This window comes from Ornithodoros turicata, chromosome 6 (assembly GCF_037126465.1).
Source record: "Ornithodoros turicata isolate Travis chromosome 6, ASM3712646v1, whole genome shotgun sequence".
NCBI classification, from domain to species: Eukaryota; Metazoa; Arthropoda; class Arachnida; order Ixodida; family Argasidae; genus Ornithodoros; species Ornithodoros turicata.
Window position 1 is genome coordinate 31,619,192 of NC_088206.1, and position 21,588 is coordinate 31,640,779.

The 21,588-nt window shown below is 48.0% G+C and overlaps 1 protein-coding gene across 1 annotated transcript in view; it reads left to right on the forward strand.

The window, feature by feature from the left end:
• LOC135397805 (uncharacterized) overlaps positions 1-21,588 on the forward strand; it is a 73,989-nt gene that overhangs the window by 14,782 nt on the left and 37,619 nt on the right. Inside the window, exons 2-3 of the mRNA XM_064629369.1 lie at positions 13,903-14,085; positions 14,952-15,078. Coding sequence (XP_064485439.1) covers positions 13,903-14,085; positions 14,952-15,078 — 310 coding nt within the window. The remainder of the gene's footprint in view (positions 1-13,902; positions 14,086-14,951; positions 15,079-21,588) is intronic.

Here is a 21,588-nt window from a genome sequence, read left to right on the forward strand (position 1 = left end):
TATATCTGGTATTGATACAGGGAGTGTACTGCATACAGAGTGTTTCAGTAACTGTGTGAAAAGAAAAGAGAGATGAAAGTGCCCTATGAAAATAATGCGTTTTTTTGTTTCTGTGTTTTTGTGATTAGCAGGTATGTTTCAATACAGCAAGTATGTTCCAACCAACACGCCCTTTTCGTTTCATCTTTGCTATGCGGTCATCGACATTCATTGGTAGAGAGCTTTTGCCATGTACTATGATTAATCTTATCAAATTTTACTTGAAGGAAGTTTAATATCTTGAATGTAACTACGAAATTTGTGAAGGTGATGTAACGTTGTTTGCCAGAAAGAGGAAATGCTACATGTTAGATTTGCCCCACTCCATTACGAAGTACATTCCCTACTACAATGGTATTACAATGATAGCTACAATGGTAATTTGTCTGTGTCTTTACCGTATCTGCGAGTCTCCCTCTCTGCCCGGCGATTTTTTTCAGCGATTACCATTGTATCAGGGTGAAGTCGGGAATGTGTCTTCCAGTAGAATGAGATAAATGTGAGATGCGCTTTCGGCCTATGAGAGAGACGTTACATTCAGTTTACACGCTTCGGAGTCCAGTTGACCCGATTGAATACACTGGTTAAAATGGATAAAACTAACTCTATGTGGCGAAAGATCTCTACAGATGAATATTTTTGCCTGAATATTTTCCTGAGCCTTTCCTCTTTTTTGACATGATTACTATGGCATTCTGTAAATTGCCTTTTATACTACCCCCTTTGTTACGAAATGTTCATTAGCTGCAGCCAACCGTCGTGCTTGCATAGCAAAGTCGTAATTTGATTAGCAGACACAAAAGTTTTTCAAACGCGCGGTTCACTGTGTCGACGGTATTCAGGTTGAAGTTGTGTACCTCCCATCGTGAGAACGCACGTCAATATACGAACGGCGCGCACAAACAAGAGGTCTTGTTGTTCGTGCTTTCTCGCTCCCAGTCTTTGATTTTGCTTTCTGGATATATGATACCAATCGGTGCTTTCTAAGCACTCTATCACGTATAAGTAGTTTGGCACATACAAAGAAAAGAAGCTGCAACGGATAGCGTTATGAGGTCCACCGATATTTCGGGTATTTCGCAAAAAAATGTAATTTTCAAAAAGCACGGCATCAGTGATCACGCGGCCGCCCCCGCCGCCTCCGACAACAGCGTAACGCCGACTTGTGCTGATTCACGCCGCCGACGACGACCAAAAAGGGGCCCAACGTCGCCGCCGACGGAAACAGCACCGGTGCCATGGAGGAAGGAAGCACAGGAGCGGCTGTTTCGAACAGATTTCCGTGGGACCCCTCTGGCGGTCGCTCGTGTCAAAACTGCCATTACTTCCTGTCCACCATGTGATCCTCTCTAAAGTTTCGGATTAGCAACGCTTTGTTGCTACCGCTGCTTTTATGCTTTCCCAAAGCCCTTTAATCTTAATCTTTTAGCACCATTGCGGAAACAACCTTATGATAACGTGTTCTTACCATGGCTTATGATATTGATTGATGATATTGATATATGAACCTTATGATATTCAACGGAAAACGGCTATGTGAGGGAATAATCTTCATTCGTAAGTACACATTTGATCGGTTGTTTCGTGCCTTGTGTGTATGAGAGTCATCTTGAACCGTTCGTTTGCGACCTGGCGCTGTGCTGCAGCTGCAGATTCATTTGATTTCCTGTATTGATGTACAAGTTTGATTAATGGCATTCTTTACCATGAGCAACAAACACACTAAAAGTGTCCACGTCGTCATACAAACCTCGCTGCTACGCATGATGCTTCTAGTCCTGCACGCTTGTCCTGCAGGCCGTGACTGGTCTTGTAATAGAGGAGTAGAACAAGAGTAAACCTCGGAACACACAGAAATAAGACTGCACGCCCGCGTTCACCACAATGCGCTCAACTGCAAGACAACCACGACAGGCGTCGTCTGCTTTGGGAGCTGGCATGCGCATGCTCTCGTGGTAGACACATGTCACGTGGTAGACAGGAGCATCCCAGAGTGCAATGCGAAGGCTGGCACGCCCGTCCCAATGGAAAAAGGTTGGAAGGGCCGCTCCTGTGTTTCCTTCCTCCATGCTCGGGGCACAGCACTATGGCACACATGGCTCCTTTGCGGCCCAAAAGTGGCGCCACACCGTACACAATGAACGACATTACTCGTTGCAGTTTACTTTTTTAAAGTAAACTGCATTTTATCTCCGGGCCAATAACCAGGCATGCGAGGCGCACTTTTTTCAAATGCTGTGTAATACGTTGCCGACGGTGAAGGTTTTCAAAGAAATGTTGTCAAAAAAAGTAAATAATGGCCCCAAACCGACTGAATATTCACTACGCTCTTTCACCCTCGTGCCCCGCCCTGCCATGTCCTGGCGACAATAGCGACACGCCATTTTAACGTCGCGCATCATCAGCCATTTAGAATGCGGGACGCTTATACATTAATTTTGTAGTAATATCGAGAAGTGAGGTCAATTCTAAACATATTTCCACTGGTCCAATCCAAGATAGCCAGTTCAAACCACTGATCTCTATGTATAAAGGCTTGCGCATGGGAGAGGGGCTCGTGCGGGAGAGGCACGCATTCGGGCCGCCATATTGGTGGGCCCAAGAACGGTGTGTGCCCATAGGAAACAATGGGAGGCAACATAGGTTGCGAGTATTTATTGCGCTGCAAGCGTTGATCGTTGTTTGTCATCACACAGTTTTGTAAGGTGCCAGTACTCTGATGCATCCTAACAGTGTTTCACAGGTGCCCTGCCGTTCGATTCTTAATCACGTTATGTTTTGTATTCCGAAACTTAGACTGTCACTGCAATTCAGCGCTGGGGATAGTGCTAGAGCACGTTTCACAGCCAATATTTCAATAAGAAAAGATGTGAGGTTAACAACAATCATGTATATAATATCCCGTGCTGCGTTCTGGACAAAAATCGTTCAAGAAGGAATGGTCCCGGAAAAGATATACTCGCATGGCAGAAAGAGATCGTCCCGTAGAATCGTAACCGTTGTATTAGATAGGTGTATGTGTTTATTATGAGTTATATCAAGCATCGCCGCAGAAAGAGTCTTTTAGTGAACGACAGCGGCGTCTTCGACGTAATGCTTCGCAAATATGGACGCACCGAGGCAGCCCAAATAATTTCTTCACGCAATTAGATCACGCTCGTTAGGACAGTTAATCAGGTAGTGATGTAAGCTTATTCAGGTTACTTAGAAATTGGTAACACCTCCTTGAGACACAAGACTTATCTGCTTTTGAAGTACAGCTCTTCTATTTTTGTTTGTTTCTTCGTTTATTTGTTCTGATTATTTGCAGGCGCGGTTGTGCCAAATTGAATGTCCTTCTCGCGTACTCACATTCTTTTGCTGAATAGAACTGCAGCGTGAGCAAAGCTGCGTAGGAACGGGGGCCTGCCATCCACTGCTGACTTTGTCATGTTTGTGGAGCACGTTCCAAAAAATGTAGCTGCACATCTGAAACTCCGATTATTATCATCGTCATCTAAAAGGGAGCGTCGTAGCACCGCCGTGAGACCACACACCGTTTCTGAAGATCTTCTATGACACTTTCCGCAGTTAGCACAGTTTTCTTCAGCGTCGAAGTCTCTCAGAGGAACCACTTTGGAACCACTACACACGTATGGTCTGCAAACTGCAACATGACGAGTTGGAGCTTGAAACAGTTGCGATATTGAGGTTTTGGTCCTGGTGTACCCTGTCTGTGAAATGATATCAACTGAATCATGTCAAATGTAAACAAAAAAAAAAAAAACTGTAACACGATATGCTTTTGTAAAGAAGATAAGCGATGTTATGCTTGATGAATAAAGAGAATATGCGTTTTTCAAGTTCAACATTTATTTCTTGCACTTACGCGTTTCAAGATACAATGCATGTGCAGGGAGGTCACAAAAGGCTACGTTTATTGTTTTGTGACCTCCCTGCAATAAAAATATATATTTCAGGAATGACAATGTACAAGTACACTATCCAAATTTGTAGCACTCAATTTTAGGTTGTAATGAGCAATGAATAGCAACTGCCCTCCTTTTATTTTCTCATATATGCCAAATTTTAAATTGAATGTGATCAAATATATGATATAATAATATATATATAAGAACAAGAATAATAATAATATATAAGAATATAACATGTGATAAATGAATGTGATCAACAGTGCATTCTCAAGAAATAATTTACTTATGGCATATACGAGCATGCCTATTAGCTGAAACAATGATCACAGTTCCCTGACAAGTTTTAATTTCTGAGAGTGTACTGTAGCGGTGGGTTAGATCTACAACAGTGAATACAAGGTGTTATATTCTATTAATACCCTGTGAGGGAGAACCAAACCAGAACTAATGTACGCTCTCGCGAGGTCTCGCGAGAGCGGGAGGGAGGGCACGTGATGCGGGGCTTCCGGGAGGAGGGAGAAGGACTGAGGGATCGCCATGTTGTGTGAATGAGAATAGCACGTTGTACCGGAGAGTAGGAGAATAAACCTGACAAGTGGGGGCCCGTCTAAAAGAACCAAGGATGGAATCTTCGGCATCTTCGCTTACGATGCAAGCGGTACAGGCGTTGCTTCAGGGCACAGATGGTTCTCTACTGCAACGAGAAGAATTAGCCGCACACGTGAGAGGGATGATTCTAACAACTGCCATTACCGATGATCAGGCCCCAGTGGCGGCAGTGTTGGACACGGGTAAGCCGGTAACCAAACCGCGTTTCTTGGACATGCAAGCCCCGAAGTTTTCCGGCTTCGGAGATCTCCAGTCGCCGTAGGAATTTTTACACAAGCTGGATGCGTTTTGCCTGCTAAATTCAATACCACGTGAAGACCGTCTGCAACAAGTGGTGCCCGCTGCATTGGAGCGAAGCGCAAGACTTTGGCTTCGTTTCACGGGTTCCTTTCCGGACTGGAAACCGTTCCAGAGTGCGTTCCGCAAAGAGTTCGCACCGATCGACCAGTAGAAGCGCCTCAAAGAAGAATTCAGGAAGCGGACGCAGCACCCAGAAGAGAACTTGAAACAGTTCATATACGTGATTGCGGAGTATTATGAGCGTCTGGGCGAGAAAGTTACAGAACAAGAGAAAGTTGACCGTGTTTTGCAACAGATGCACCCACAGTTGCAAGTGCTTGTTGAGGGGAGGACGTTCAAGTCGCTACAAGACCTAGCACAAGCGGCCGACGGACTTATGGAAAAGTTATGGTGGCCAATGGAATACATTCCGCCACCGCAACCATCGAATCAAGTAGCACGCGACCTGGCATTTTACAGTCGTACATCAGTCGGATATAGCGCCCCTGAATTCGCAGCAGCTTTGCAGACCCGCCGCCCATTTGGAGACAGCCCTGCTTGGCACATCCACCCCGCAGCGTTACAACCATCGTTTTACCGGGATCAAGTAGCAACAGCATGCCCAGTTCAGCCGCGCCCATTTCAAGCAGGTGTGTCAACTTCTGTGTCGCCACTACAGTGCTTGTGTTGTGGAGGAGCAGGTCATGTGGCACGCCAGTGCCCAACAGGCAGAGCCAGGGCCCCAAGGCGTTGCTTCAGATGCAACGAGACAGGCCATCTGCAAGCACAGTGCCCGGGAAACTCGCAGCAGTAGGTGCCGCTCCGGCGGGCATCTGCTCTACTGCGGCACAATGTGTGACTACAGCCGGAGGCAAAGAGGTTGGAGGCAAAGGTGTTGGAGGTTCGGGTGGGAGATGTCATCTTTCTGGCATTACTGGATACTGGGTCAAGTGTGAGCCTCATGGGAGACACAGCATTGCAGACAGCATTGACCACTGGAGTAGCACTCAAAGAAGAAAGATGACAAATACGAATGGCCTCGGGGTGGAGTCACACCTCTCAGTCACTTCAGTGTAGGATCAGTTGGAGTGGTGGATCAAGAAAACAACGTTTTCTGCACATGCCAGGCCTTTGTGGAGACATTGTCCTAGGGAGAGACTTTCTGACAGCTACAGGTATCTCCTTGCACGTTGCATGCAAGGCATGGACCCTTGGGTCAGAACTTCAGCACCTCATACCCTTCGCCAGGAACATCATCCGGCTTGCCCACATGGCCGTCCCAGTCAATGAAGATGTCTATAACCTGGCCCAGTTCTTCGCTGAAGATGAAGCCGACGCCCCAGCACCTGTGGAGCCTTCTGTGGAACCGGAGAGAGAGGCCAACAGCAGAGGGCCTGCCCATGAAGTACAACCAGAGAGATTGTCAGAGTTGCTTAAGTCATTCAATAAAGTCTTTAATCGTTACCCAGGATGCACAACCTTGATAGAACACGCGATAGACACTGGGTCAGCTGCACCTGTCCGGTGTAAACTGCGGCCAGTAAATGCCAGGAAGAGACAGATCATTGACGAATGTGTGGAAGATCTCCTCAGCAACGAACTCATTAGACCCAGCATGAGTCATTGGGCATCTGCACCTGTGCTGGTGGCGAAAAAGAGGGGAGGGTACAGATTAGCAGTTGACTATAGCCCCCTGAATGCGAAAACTCGAGTCCCAGTGTATCCCATGCCACGAACAGGCTGGATTCTGGCGCAGCTAGGCACAGCACGCTGGTTCTCCACGTTTGACCTCTCACAGGGGTTTCTGCAGATACCAGTACGTGCAGAAGATGCCTGCAAAACCGCCTTTGTTCGTCACCGGGGAACATACGAATTTACAAGGATGCTATTTGGAGTGGCAGGAGGTCCAGCAACCTTCCAGACCTTAATGGACAGAGTGCTGGAAGGAATCAAGCACAAATTCTGTATGGCATTCCTCGATGATGTTGTTATCTACCCCTACCTTCGAGGACCACCTGAGACACATAGAGGAAGTACTCCGACGACTTGAGCAGGCAGGGCTCACAATTAACCCATCCAAGGTTCAACTCTGCAAACAATTCCTGTCATTCCTGGGGCATGTCATATCACCAGGGCAGTGCAGGCCGGATCCTAACAAAACCGAAGCAATACACAAGTTCCCACAGCCTCAGACTGTGAAAGAACTGCAAGCATTCCTCGGATTAGTTGGATATTATCGTGCCTTTATTCCTCGATTCTCAGAAGTAGCAAAGCCACTGACATCCCTCTTGCACAAAGGAACCTCTTGGAGATGGGGCAGTGCTCAGGAAGACTCCTTTGCCCGCTTGAAATTGTTGCTCCATACAAATGGGGTGCTCGCTTTGCCAGACTTGAACAAGCCCTTTGTCGTTGAAACAGACGCCAGTTCTATTGGGATTGCTGGAGTGCTTTTGCAAGAGACAGAGGGTCAGCTCCGCCCGGTGTCGTTCATCAGTCGGACCTTGAATGCAGCTGAGCGCAACTACACCGTGCAAGAATGGGAGTGCTTGGCGGTCGTTTGGGCGCTGGACAAGCTCCGACCCTATCTCGAACACACCCAGTTTGAAGTTCATACCGACCACGCCTCGCTGAAGTGGATGTTCACAACCGAACAGACGTCTAGCCGTGTGCGGCGCTGGGTGCTGCGCATGCAAAGCTTCCAGTGTACTATCAAACACCGTCGTGGGAGAGCAAATATACCAGCAGATGCTCTCAGTCGTTGCCCGGTACCTGCGGCGTCTGAACCGCAGTTTTCACTTGCTCAAGGGGAGGAAGAGGAGGATCATGAGTGGTTCCATATACACGTCTCGGAACCAGAGAACAAAGTAAGATTCCATGAAAGTGCTGCAGTGCAGGACACTGATATATAGCCATCATGAGAGACATGGCTAATATGGCCCAGGAACAAAGGAAAGACCCCTTACTGACTAAGGTTATCTCCTATCTGGAGAACGGGGATCTCCCAAGAAGCGACGCGGAAGCACGACAGGTCCGGGAGCTAGCGGATGGGAGTGAGTTGACACAGGATGGAGTGCTCGTCCATGTCCGGGAAGAGAGGCAGCTGGTGTGGGTTCCCTTGCAGTTGAGGCATGCTGTGCTACACCTCAATCATGATCACCCACTGAGTGGACATTTGGGGTTCTTCAAGACCCTGAAGCGTGTTTCGCAGAATTATATTTGGGTGGGCATGCGCACAGACATATCACGATACGTTCGTTCTTGCAAATCGTGTCAAATGTTGAAACCGCGCAGGCAGAAGCCAGCCGGTCTGATGGACAGCACTTGGCCGACAGAGCCGATGGCAGAGTTGAGTGTTGACCTCATCGGTCCCTTGCCCACCACCGCTCGTCAGAATCGCCATCTGCTAGTAGTCATCGACAAATTTACGAAGTTCGTTGAGCTCTTCCCACTGAGAGCTCCCACAAGCAAGATAATCCTTGAGAAGATGTTGGACCTCTTCTGCCGGCATGGGTTCCCGCGTAGCATATCCAGTGATAATGGGAAGGTCTTTGTGAGCAACCTGTGGAAGTCCGTTCTAAAGCATTTAGGCATAGCAGACAAACATACTGTCCCCTACAGGCCCGCAGGGCAAACGGTTGAACGCCACAACGCTACGGTCAAGCAGTGTCTCATGGCATATTGTGAGTCCCATCGGGACTGGGATCTAAGGATACCAGAGGTGGCCTTTGCCATGAGAACGTGTGAAAGTGTTGTTACTGGGTGCACACCGGCATACCTTTGCTTCGGAAGGCAGCTCCGCCGACCCTGGGACAAAGAGCTCTCGCAAGCCTCGGACCCCCACACGGGTATGCTAGGCTTTGTCACCGATCTGACTGCTCGGTTGAGCGACGCCTATGCATTTGCCACAGAACACCAGAAGAAGGTCCACGCGACACAGAAGCACTACTATGATGCCCACAGGCGCGAAGTGAAGTACACAGAGGGAGGTCTGGTTCTGAAGGACCTACATACACTGAGTGATGCTAGTAAAGGGGTGGCTGCAAAGCTAGCTCCTCGACGTTCAGGACCTTTTGTGGTGTTGAAGTGCTTGGGACGGAACAACTATCAACTTGGTGATGTGTGGAATGGGCGTAAAGTAGCGGTAGTGAACGCTGATCAAATAACGCCTTTCCACAATGACTGGGACGGGCGCCAAGGTCACGTTTCAAGCGGAGGCGAGTGTGAGGGAGAACCAAACCAGAACTAATGTACGCTCTCGCGAGGTCTCGTGAGAGCGGGAGGGAGGGCACGTGATGCGGGGCTTCCGGGAGGAGGGAGAAGGACTGAGGGATCGCCATGTTGTGTGAATGAGAATAGCACGTTGTACCGGAGAGTAGGAGAATAAACCTAACAACCTTTAAAAATCCCATGCGACACATATGCTTTTACCTTTTTGAGATGCTGTGGTAATCAAAGTTTGTGGGCACTGCGCAGGCTCCGCACCCATATCTTGAGTATATCGAGGCAGCTTGAAGGAACCTGTATTGATGATGATTATTCCAATTTTTATGGTGCATCGACAACAAAGGTCATAATACATCAGAACATTTGTTAGAATGCCACTAGTTAAAAATAAATATGTTGTTTAGTAAAAGCATTGTACAAACGTTTCAAACAGGGTTTACAATCCCGATATCTTTTAAAAGTTTAAAAGTATAAAAACTCTCCTAAAAAAAATTATAGCTTCATCACCAAGCAATAATGCTGGGTGAAAGAGCCTAAGGTCTTAAGGTGTAATGTGTGTTTCATGATGTGAACATGTAAACAAAATGTGGAAAATTGAGAGAGGCTAACTACAGTGCGTGCACTGAGGTGGTTCCTCCCCGTAAAGTAGAAACTTCTGGATGAGGAACATGATACTTATCTGTAAACTCGATCGCATCACACTGCACAGACGATCCTCTGGGTAGCCCCCATGAGGAAACCTGTATTGAGAGGCCACTTTTGCCTTAAAAACTGCTACAAATAGGACGACACGTTACAAATTATTACTATCGCAACAAGCTGGCAACATAGCTCAGACACAAAGGCGGTATCCATGCCACACCACATCACCGTTACGTAGAATTCTTTGCTCGTAGAATTCTCGTAGAATTTCTGTGCTAGCAATGCATGCAGGAAAGCGCTCGAGCGCTCGCACACATATAGATGACAACACTACCAGTGTAGTGTAACATGTTCTCTCTAGCATATTATGCACACAAACTCTATTTGACGCCGGGTAAAATGCAAGTGTGTTCGATTGAACCTCGGAAGAGCGATCAAACAACTTGCACCCAGTGCTGGTTTTGGGCAAATAAACACTTCATAGCTGTCAAATAAATGTCCAGAATGGACGCCTATTTATTCCTTTATAAAGAATGACTCACCTGTAGAAATTTAGGCCCTGTATCCTTGCCGGTACGGTTGGTACGACCGTAATTGCAAGAAGTTGCAATGATCGCTGCAGCGACTGTTTTGGGTATAGTAAGATGGCTGCCGGTTGCCGCACGCTCGCGCTCCCTATCCGCAATCAAGCCTTTTACAATCGAGATCAGTGGTTCAAACCGTACCAAAAACTTTCAATATTCTATTTCACGTGTATTGCTGTATTGCACGTGCTGTATTGCTCCGCGAGGTCACCGCCATGTCCCCGCAACCGGTTCCCCAGCGGCAATCAACAACAACAACTTTATTTCAAGATTATGAATGGGGAGTTTCATCGCCAGGGGCGATACTCTACCGCACTGCTAGTGGTGATGCGGGGGATGAAATAATGAGCCCCTTCACAATATGGATCGAAATCCTATGGTATCCAGAAAGGTAAAGAGAGCTTTGAGGGCAGAGTGTTGGTGGGCTGGATGTGGCCAGGGACCAAGGAATTTTCTGAGAGAGAGGGGGCAAGAGTTCAGCTGGTAAAGGGATCCGGAGAGTACGGTTCGGGAAGGTTGATAGTGTGGGCAATGCAATGCAGAAGAATGTGCTCTAGATCTTCTACAGCACCGCAGTGTCTGCATTGGGGAGAGTCAACTTTCCTCAAACGGTAACGCCACTGCGCTGAAAAAGCCACATTGAGTCGCATCTGATGAACTAATGCGGCATCTTGATGAGAGGTATGTCGAGGCATGCGGAAAACGAGCGCTGGATCAATCCTGCTCAGCAAGGCTGAGGGGACAATGTCAGCGGTCCTTTGGCGGGAAGCCAGAGGAGTCACGAGGCGTCAAAGGACGAAACGACGATCTCTCCTGAGCAGCGCAATATGCGTGCGTCTCCGAGACGAGACAGCTGCTTCTGCGGCGCTGTCTGCCTGTTCGTTCCCTTCGACACCGCAATGGGCTGGAACCCATTGGAGAACCAGCGTGTGGCTTGCTTCGTAGACAAGGTTATAAGGCATTAACACATCCAACACCAACGGTGCGAATGTGCCTCGGATGCCACAATTTTCAATTGCTTGCAGCGTAGATGGAGAGTCAGCGAACACAACCCATTCCCGCGGGGGGGATATGTTTATTAAGAAAAAAGAAGGGGGTAAAATCAACGATGTGCTGCAGAAAGAAAAGTATGGCATAGAGTTCCGCAGCTGTGAATGAGGTTTGATGCGAAAGGCGACGTCCTTCCACTACGCCTTCTGACGGGATGACGAATGCTGAGGCGGACTTACCATTTCGAGATGCGCCATCGGTGTATGCTGCGGCAGAGGTAGAAACCTTCGCGTCTACCAGAGCATAAAATTGAGCTCGAAGGACTTGAGGGGGAACCTGATCTCTGCGTTCCTGGAGGTCCGGAAGACGCACGCAGACGTAGGAAGTGGCGAGCCGTTTCATGCTCACCGAGAACATCCACCGGGAGTTCACCAGCTTCAGCCAGGACTTGCAGTGTTTCAGCCATTCTTGGAACGCCAAAGCAGCGACGAAGGCTTCGGACAAACAGTGTTCGAAGGGTATTTAACGACGTTGTGGAAATCCTGCGCAAGATTGGAAGGTGAAGCACAGTCGCCCTCACCAAAGCCGCGTTAACGGCTAGAAGGGAGCGCAGATCACAGCCCCATTATAAGCCAGAAAGATGTTGAATTGCAGGAAGCCATCGCTGCACTTTGGTTTCAAGGTGCTTAATGTGGCGAGTCCAGCGCAGGTCCGAGTCCATGACCACACCAAGGAAGCGATGGGAACGTACAGGATCGAGCTTTTTTGCACCAACTCAAAGAGGGAAATTTCCCATAGCCTTGCGGATGAAAGGGAGCTCGACGCACTTTTCGGGCCAAAGGTCCATTCCAAGTCGCGTGAAGTACAGATGGACATTATTTAAGGCGAGCTGCAAACGGCGCTGAATTGGGTCGTGACTTGCCTACTGTCCAAAGGGCAACGTCATCGGCATACACAGAGAATGCTACTTTGCGAGGAATTATCGATTTTATGCCTGCCATTACCACATTGAAGAGTGTTTCAGAATGCTTCCTTGGGGTACGCCTTGATGAACGGGATGCGTAGGGCTTTGGCCGTGGGATGTGCGGACAGCGACAGTCCGGTTCGTAAGGAAATCGTGCAGCCAGCTGAAGAGTTGACCAGATACTCCAAAAAAAGCGCAAGGCGTGCAGCACACAAATGTGCGAAACGGTATCATGGGCGCGCGTAATGTCGAGGAAATCTGATACAACGATCCGCCGATGTGCACGAGGATGTTGGTCTGTAGAAACGAGGTCGAGAACTGGATCCATGGAGCTTTGCTGGCGACGAAGGCCTGCCATTTCGTGAGGGAACGCACCTTGGTTTTCGAGCCACCAGTCGAGACGGTGTAAAACCATTCTCTCCATCAGTTTTCCCACACAGCTAGTCAGGCTCACAGGGCGAAAAGAGAACAGGGCATTTGGTGGTTTGCCTGGTTTCAGGACGGGAACGACTAAGTTCCCTCGCGAGCTGCAGCTTGTCTCAGTGGGGTCCGCCATTGGCTAGGAGTGCGAAATCTCCCCCACCTCCGTAGCGACTAGAATTCGGTGTTGCTATACATTGGAACATGATGACGTGACCCGGTTCCAATGATAAGGAGAGACTCGCGCGGATTACGCTGTTTGAATGGCATTGTGTCGTCTTAATGACGCTCGCTAGAAGCAAAATAATTTCATATTTGGATATCGTGAGCTACGTTCTTTCATTGGGTATAATAATCGGAGAATGTTCGTTGACCTGTTTTGTGCCCCTTTAACACAACAGTGAAAAAAAAAAACAGTTAAAAACGCAGACGTTTCGCCACCTATACAGGCGGCATCATCTGTACACAATGTGTCCGAAGGTACAGATCAGCCTACTTTTCTACCAAGACATCGTAAACACCGGGCAGAGGGCCATGGTTGGCGTTACATGCTGATGAATCACGCCTAATACACCAAGATTCGCAAAATCTTCTAGGACCCCAACGTTGCTCGCGAGCCAAGTTATCACGTTGGCACGCTATCACGTTAGGTTATAGCAATGCCCCATCTCATCATCGTCTCTTTGTGTGCGTCTTCTAACAGCTTACATGCCGATATGGACTATGAGCGACTTTATCATCCTCTTTCTCAGTGTCACGTGCCTGTGCTCTTCTCTGAACATGTATCTTACACGTTGGACATTTCCAATTAGATCTTCTGGTGCGTGTTCCAGAGTTATCACGAAGGTGACATGCACTGTTACATTCCGCCCAACGTATAATATGATATCCCGGTGTAAATATTTTGTGACATGCTATGTCTCCAAGGTACCATCGTTCTGTCAATCTTTCCTCTACCCGTCCGTCCATTGTGCATCTCACAGTCAGAGTTCTGGTTATCGTGAATGTACGCTTGTTTCGTTTGAAGATGTCAATATGCGTGGCTGTGCTCTTATTGTACGTCTTTGTTATTACGGGCATTTTGATTGTGAATATTTTGTAATCAGTGTCCCAAGTTTATCGGTTGTCGTTGGTGTTAATTAATGCAAAGAAGCCCTTACATGCTACACGTTACGTAATGTGCGTCATACATCAGTTTTACAACATGTACTACATGTTCACTGATGGACATTTGCAGGATGGTGAGCTTCTGTATGAAGTGCTGCTGTATGTGCAATATGACAAACTAGTGCAACAAGCAGTGGACGAAGTTGTGGCGGTGAAGTGTGCTCCACAAAGGCAGATTGTTGTTCGGGGCAGCATGCGTCATCATGTCAGTGATGCTGCATCGCATCTTCCTAATGATAACTACAAGCACGAGGTAAGCTGTACCACGATTTATCGAGATTTGCCTTTCATTTGTTTGAACGTTGAGCGATATTAGTGTGCGTAGGGTACACCATTCTGGATTACGTTCTGCAACAATTAACAGCAATGACAGCACTCTTCGAGAACAAATCCTAAAAAGGTACATTGTCATGATAACCAGTGGCGTAGCCAGAGGGGCGTTTGAGGGGATCAAACCCGTCCCGAAATTGTACGTTCGGCAGTGCTCTTGGGAAAGGGAAACGAGGGTGGAATCCTCCTCCCCCATGTAAAGTTCTCATAGAACCCCTCCCGAAATATTTTTCAGGCTACGCTCCCGATGTTAATAACACATGATTGACACGGACGGCATTATTTACTAATGCGAATGGCAATATACGGCAAACGTTTATTCGTTCATGTTGTGCGTGGATGGACCACTCCTATTCCTGTCGTATTTGCGCTATTCCGGAACGACCGCAATGCCACTTAAGCCACCTGAGCAAGCAGAATTTCAATGGTATGCTGCACCAATTCTTACTATAATCATGTTGAAACTGTCGGCAACAACGGAGAGAAAATCGTAAATCGGACGGTAACGATCTATACAAGATTTCGCTCTGTAAATTGGATTTTTGACATTCACTAGCCCGTCTGATCCTAACCATATGGAATAAATCTGCCCATGTTATTATTGAGCCGCGATAATACGTGAGGCTTATATAGCTTATGCATCCTAACGTGTCACGTAAATTTCATTCTGGCATCCGACACAACCAGGGGAGACACGAACAGTGCTCTTTCAGTTTTTTTGTGCTACATCGTAGTTTGTTAAATCGGTTGTGTGCAGATAAAGTATTGTGCAGGTAATGCATCACGCAGGAAATTACCAACGACGTGGACAGTTGGATGGACATTCTCCAAGGCAGCATGCCATTCGTGAAGCCAGTCACGGGCTACGTCAACGTGGGAGAAGAAATGACGATGGTTATCAAGATACGGCACACAGGTTGTACCTGCTTTCTCGTTAAAGGTGCTGGGGAGGGAGCGAGTGTTTCGCGACAGACATCGGCAACATTACTGTCGCCTCCTAAGAAGAGCCCGATAGTGAGCAGCCGTTGCAAAACTAGCCGGAGTTTGAGATATTGAACTGTTCATGACTTGTTTTTTCCTTGACATACCCTTCCTTTGACACGATATCGGCTAGTCGAGGAGATATGCGTTTTGCTACGATGCTCTCCGTTCTACTGCCCACAGAGTTGGCTGCAATCATTCTGTATTGCACACTTTTTTTTTCTTGGCAGTCCATGACAGAATGTTTTTGTTAAGGACGAGAAAAAGCACTTTCTACTATACGGTCAGAGATTGGAAATATTAAAAACGAGCTAGGAAGTATTAATAAGTTTCAAAACCGTAAAATACGGTCTACTGCGAAGATGTACATTTCTTGCTTGTGGCATATGGCACGATCACAATGACATCATTCAGTGTTTTGTTTCAATTCCTGACTCTGCTCATGGTTATTTACCGGCGGTAATGGTAAGAAGGAAGAATGCAGAAGAATTGTTCATGGAGTAGACCAACATAAATGTAATATACAAGCTGTGATGTTATTGTATGGGGTGGTCGGCCAAAGCGACCGTCACTGAAGGCTGGGACGAGGTACTAGGCGTGACACGATCAGGAACTGTGACACAGAAACAATCATAAAACGATTTAATATCTGTGAGTGGTGAAACGAATTCGATGCAGATGAACCCAGGTGATCATCAAGCGGAATACGGGCATTGCGGAGATGCATAGAATGCAAACTTGAAGTTCCAGCGCTGCGTGCAATGATGCACCTGCAATATCGCCCATGATGTCTTCTGCACGGGGAAGTAGCTGAAGTATACAGGCACTGTCGTTTGGTTCAACGGCACGTAATTAACACACAGTCTCTTCTTTTCGGTTCGGGAGACAATAACTAGAGATAAGGGCGGGTATGAACGCGCAACCCGTACCCGCAACCGCACCGCAGCCGCGGGACCACGACCCAGATCCGGATCCGCTGCAATGTCATTAGTGCAACACTCATCCGAACCCGCACATCCTAACGGGTACCCCCATACCCGCAGGGGCACCCGTAGCCCAATGCGCACGCATGTTTCAGTTATGCCACATGATCGCCACACCACGAAATGATTAATTGATGCTCGGTACACTGTCCGTTAGCGAGGCACTTTTCCGGCAGTCAGACGCTGTGGAGACAGTTGACGTGGTTGCCAGCTTACTAACACAAAGTGAACCAGTCGTCGTGTCGAAAGCTAGCCAAAATTATGGCAAACATGACTGACAATAACAACAACTTTATTTTGAGGTGATGAATAGGAAGTTTCAGCGCCAGGGGTAGTACCCTGCCCCATTTTTTATTGCCCACACTACCAACCTTCCCAGTCTCATAATCAGCTGGACTCTCGCCCTCCCTCCTGCTCTCTCAAAGAGTAAACATGGAACGTGGTGCCAGTAAATGACAAAGCTGTTATCTCCCACACCACGGAAGCACTGGATATGGAACGTCTTGGAAAATAGTTTGGGCACAATGTTCGCGGTAAATCGTGTCGTACACCAAAAGCTGATAGGCTGGTTTTGTGCCTGCGGGTATTGCGGGTATACCCGCGTAATCCGCGGAGGCAGTGCGGCTCAACCCGCCCCTTACCCGCAACCCGCGATGACACGTAAATGTGTAGCAAATGTGTAAGAGCAAACTTGCGCGGATACCTGTGGGTATCCGCGGGTATACCCGCGCCGCACTCATCTTTAACAATAACAACAGGAAGTCCCCACGGCCCAGAGGAAGGCTTTACAATTGGGCGATTCCACGCGAAATGATCCAGCGGACCTGCTCGGCCCTCACAAAACTATCGCGAATGTTTACGAAAATCTTTTTAGCAGTCCCTGATAGTGCAAAACGACACACCGCGAAACATTTATTCCCAAATCTCAATGTGGCAAGTGCTGGACACGAGCAAAGTTCGCAGCGCTGGCGAGAACGGTGCCTAGCGTGAACGGCAGCTGGGGCTCATAGCATGAAAGCACCTAGAACTGTGCGGTTTTCTTTTGCATATAGAGGAAGCCATGCTTTACAGAGCGTTCAAATCCCGGTTGTCGTGCTGTAATCGGTGCTGGTATACAAAGGCCGGAAGTTTCGCAATTTTCCTCCTACTTCGCGATTTTTTTGTGGAAAATCAAACCATTAAATTTTCATGAATATATTACCCTGACAAGGCCTCGTGGAATACCTCAACAGGAAAAATAGCAAGACACGTAACTCTCGTAGTCATTGCAGGAAAAAAAGAGGAAGTATGCAATTTTTCAAAAATTCGCTACAATCGAGCGTAAAATACGCAATGAAGATGTCGGAAGAGACGCCTGAAACCAACGCAGTTTTATAGAACGAGCGTTCCTCTACAACATATTAAAAAACTTCGAGGGTGTTTTTTCGTATACAGGAAAAAATATTTCTTTTTTTTTTTTTTTTGTAGTAGTGGGTATTACGGCCACACTGACTCACGTTGCATGTATCCGGTGGGGTGCTATACGCTCGGGTTGGAGCTTTGTAAGTCAGGAAGCAAAGCAACAACTGCTCTTTTGAGTATTGGTGATTCCGCAGAAGGTTTGCCAATAGTGGAAGTGTCGAAGAGGGCCAGTGAGATGCCTTCACCATTATTTTGTTCTTGAATGAGCTGGTTTGTTGTAGACACGTCAGCAATGAATGCGGGCGCACTGCAGAGAGACTCAGCGATGAGTGGCAATTCGTCGAACTTGGAGAGCCATAGCTGTTGCAGCAGCACTGTATTGGACATACGTGGCAGTAGCTCCTCTGTGCATTGGACTGCGACTTCTGTAGAGGGCTCACAGATCACCGGTGACAGGGGCGACTTTACATTGAGCTCTGCGTTAGCAGCTTGAAACCAGTCCTCTCAAAGTATGAAAGGAAGGATGTTGTTGGCGAACAGCCGCTTCTGCAGTCCCAGACAAAGGTCCAATAGCGATGTGCGGACATGCTGATCCCAGGGGAAGGACGTAGTTCCCACCAACAAACGGCCTGGGGAGCTTTCTGCCTTGGGATGAGGTCTTTGGTGGACAGTGCTGAAGCAGCGATAATCATTTTCGACCCACTATCAAGGAACGCTAAGTGATCTCCAATGCCTGTTATTTGGGTTGGTATTACGGCCCAATTTTAGATCCCATATCATCAGTACGTAGGCTCTCGTGACTGCTAAAGGCAGGCGTAGAAGGCGATGGCAGATATTCCTGTTGCATTGACGAGGATGCCGCAGTCTGTGAGCGGGCTTCAGGGTACTTGGAGGCGAGGTGTCCTTTGTTATGGCTGTGATAGCACTCAGCCTGAGAAATGTCTTGCCCTAGACGGAGGGTAGGGGCGCCATATTTAGTGCTAATGGCTTCATACATTGCTTCTTGTTGGGCAGGGCGCAAGGAAGATATGCAGAGTTTAAGCGATTGCGGAGCATAGTCCAAGTACTTGCTCCCCTCCTTACGTAATCGCCTCTCTAAAACCATGTGGATATGTGACGTCTTGAATCACCCCTTCCTCGCGCGAATCGACCCCAACTGCACCTACTGCCTCCCGTCAAAGATGCCAAGGCCGTTAGAGTCCATCATCCATCGCCTGCGACTCAACGTCCCGTTCGCAGCAGCATTCCTTCACAAGATAGGTGTCGTTGGATCGCCAAGCTGTTCAACTTGCGGAACTGTGAAGAACACGGAGCACGTGCTGTTCACCTGCCGACACTTCGACTCTAATCGGCGAACACTGAAGGACGCCCTTGCTAAACTTGACAACCGATCTCTCAGCGTTGAGAAGGTACTGGGCAGATGGCCAAAGCAGCACCAACAACCTGCGCTGTGGCGCCGTGTGCCCTGGCGAACTACCTCAAGGGCATACGTGCTGAAATAATATTTTAAATCATTCAGTACTTTCCCAGATCAAGAGTCATCAAACACTTGATCCCACCAGTGCAAACCTACGTTTCCATTTTATTTCTTTCTATTTCTATACTCTATTCTATTCTGCGGTTCATAGTGAGGTCTATCTACAAACACAGCTTGTGACGAAGCTGAGGTGGGCCGTGGTCCAGCTACGGGCTGTCCTTTAGGTGGCGACATTACTTCGTTTGGCGTAGTGATCGAATGCCTGTGCGGTGGTGCTCTGCTGCGTGTTAGTCTGCGCCTGTGCTTGTCTGATCCTTCTTGTCCTCGTTGCTGCGCTGTATCGTTTTGAGCGTGTTGTAGCATGTACTGCTTCGAAAGACCGTCTGCCGGCCAGAGCTGTAGCCGTGTCGATTAGTTCCAGTACTTACTGACTGACAGTTGTGACTAGAAAGGGAGATGGCCCATCGATCATTCGGAATGCCGTGAAGTAGTGAAATTCCATCGTCAGGAGCGAGATCATAGGGGGCTTCTGGAGCGTGGCATTTTTGGAATATATGTATCGAACCAACGTTTCTGTAGGGAGGAGCTTACGCTGGGCTTGGTAATCAAAGAATTCTTGCATTGTTACTTTTCTGTTAAGTCGTTCTGTCAGCGCTTCTTTTCTTGTCTCCCGATGCTGGATGTGATGACTGTAAGCCAAGTGTAAAGCACTAGAGCCAAACACGTGTACGGGCAATTATACAGGCAGTACGTCGATTAAATTGCACGAAGGCAAACGAGAGACGCATCAAACCGCAGAGAGCCACATTGATCACCGCCACATGTGAGACGCTGATGGCTACGTACTACTCTCTACTCGTGGAAGCAAGCTAAGACGATAAAAGTGGCATAAAAGAATCACCGTATCGTGCCATCGGTAAACAGGTACAGTTTTCAAACCGTCGATTTCCCTATTTGATGTCCTAAAATGAATAGCAGTCAACCACTTCACTCTGTCGAGAAAAGACAACGTGAGCAATTCGTATAGTCCACTTGTCAGCACGCAATGCAAGCAAATGTAACGTACAGGTCGTCTATTACAGCCCCGGCGCGTCACTGCTACAATGAATACGTCACTCATACATAACGAAGAAACACCTCGAAGGTACCGCAGAGTAATGAACGATAACTTCATCATTTCACGAGCGATGCCATGCCCCGACCAGTGGAGTAAGCCAGACCTCCAAAGTACAGGCGTAAGGGTAAGAGTTGGGGTCGCGATGCGGCTCCCGCTGATCCTAGGTGCGCCCCCCCCCACACACACATACTGTTTCTGTGCTTACAGCGAGTTGAGAGATGTAAATATAAAATATTTGAGCGTTTCATAGTGATAATGCGACTATGTTTGAGGTGTCATGAGCGGTGGCATCGCGTCACGAGATCGTAAGTAGTTGGAAAAGCTCATATTTTCAGAACTACGCCCCCTGCGGCTACACCACTGGCCCTGGCTGATATGGAAGTGTGGCGGCCCGTGGACTACGATGAAGACGTACTTCTGCTGGCGCGAGCCACTGCGCCTGCCAGCCAGAAATTCTCGGAAATACATCACGGACGCTGGACGGAATCATCCGGACGCTGCTTCGGGCGTTTCTAGTATCTCCTTGCTCCTGCAAAGGAGTCATTCGTAGCGCTTTTAGCTCTGCCCTGCTCTGTTTCGGCGTTCTCGGCAGGATGCCTGTTACCCTGCTCTGTGGCTTGGTTGCTTGTGCTTGAGGTGAGGGAGATTGGCCGGTTCAGAGCGAGGAGGAGCGTGGCTCCTCCCATAGGCGACCTTGATCGCTATTTGTCGCCGTCTGTTGACATTCTCTCATTTCCACTTGACCATGTTTTTTGCGAACGGGTTAGCTAGCACAGCCCTCCACAACTCCCCACAGAGCCCATAGTATAGCTAAATTCACACAACACTGGGCACACGATCAATGAGAGTGCAGCGATTGCTTCCTCAATCCTCCAATCAGAAGTCTTTCCGTCCGGCTCGCAGCCCGACCGGTTCTGGCTGTTGCTGACTTCTGCTTTCCATACTGGCCTGTACCGGCTACCCCTCACCTCTAAGTCTACTAGCTTTCATGCACGTCGTAAAGTTATTCCGTGATTCCCAAACAACTCTGAAAAGTGTCGTAATGAACAAATTTATTTATACTGACACAATCGGCAGATTGACACATATACATGCACTGAGCGTACTGAGTCAATTGCGTAGCGCTTCCTAGCACACTGGAACAAAGTTCAAACTTGCAAAATACGCATACCAACACAGCTTATTCCCAGCAACGAACAACTGTCACATACTTGCGCACAATCGCTTGATCATCATGTCCTTGCCTGCTACACGTCAAACATAAAATGCTCCTTCGTGAATCGTATTTTCTTGTCACCGCTATGTAGATCTGACGGCGCACGAATATGTTCATCGAGCCAGAATTCACGACAACACTTCAGTTTGAAATCCGATTGGCTCTTCGTAGACCGATGCTTGTGGCGAGAAACAGTACAACACGATCAAAGGCACCCTAATACACGGATAAAACGGCGATCGGCGAACGCA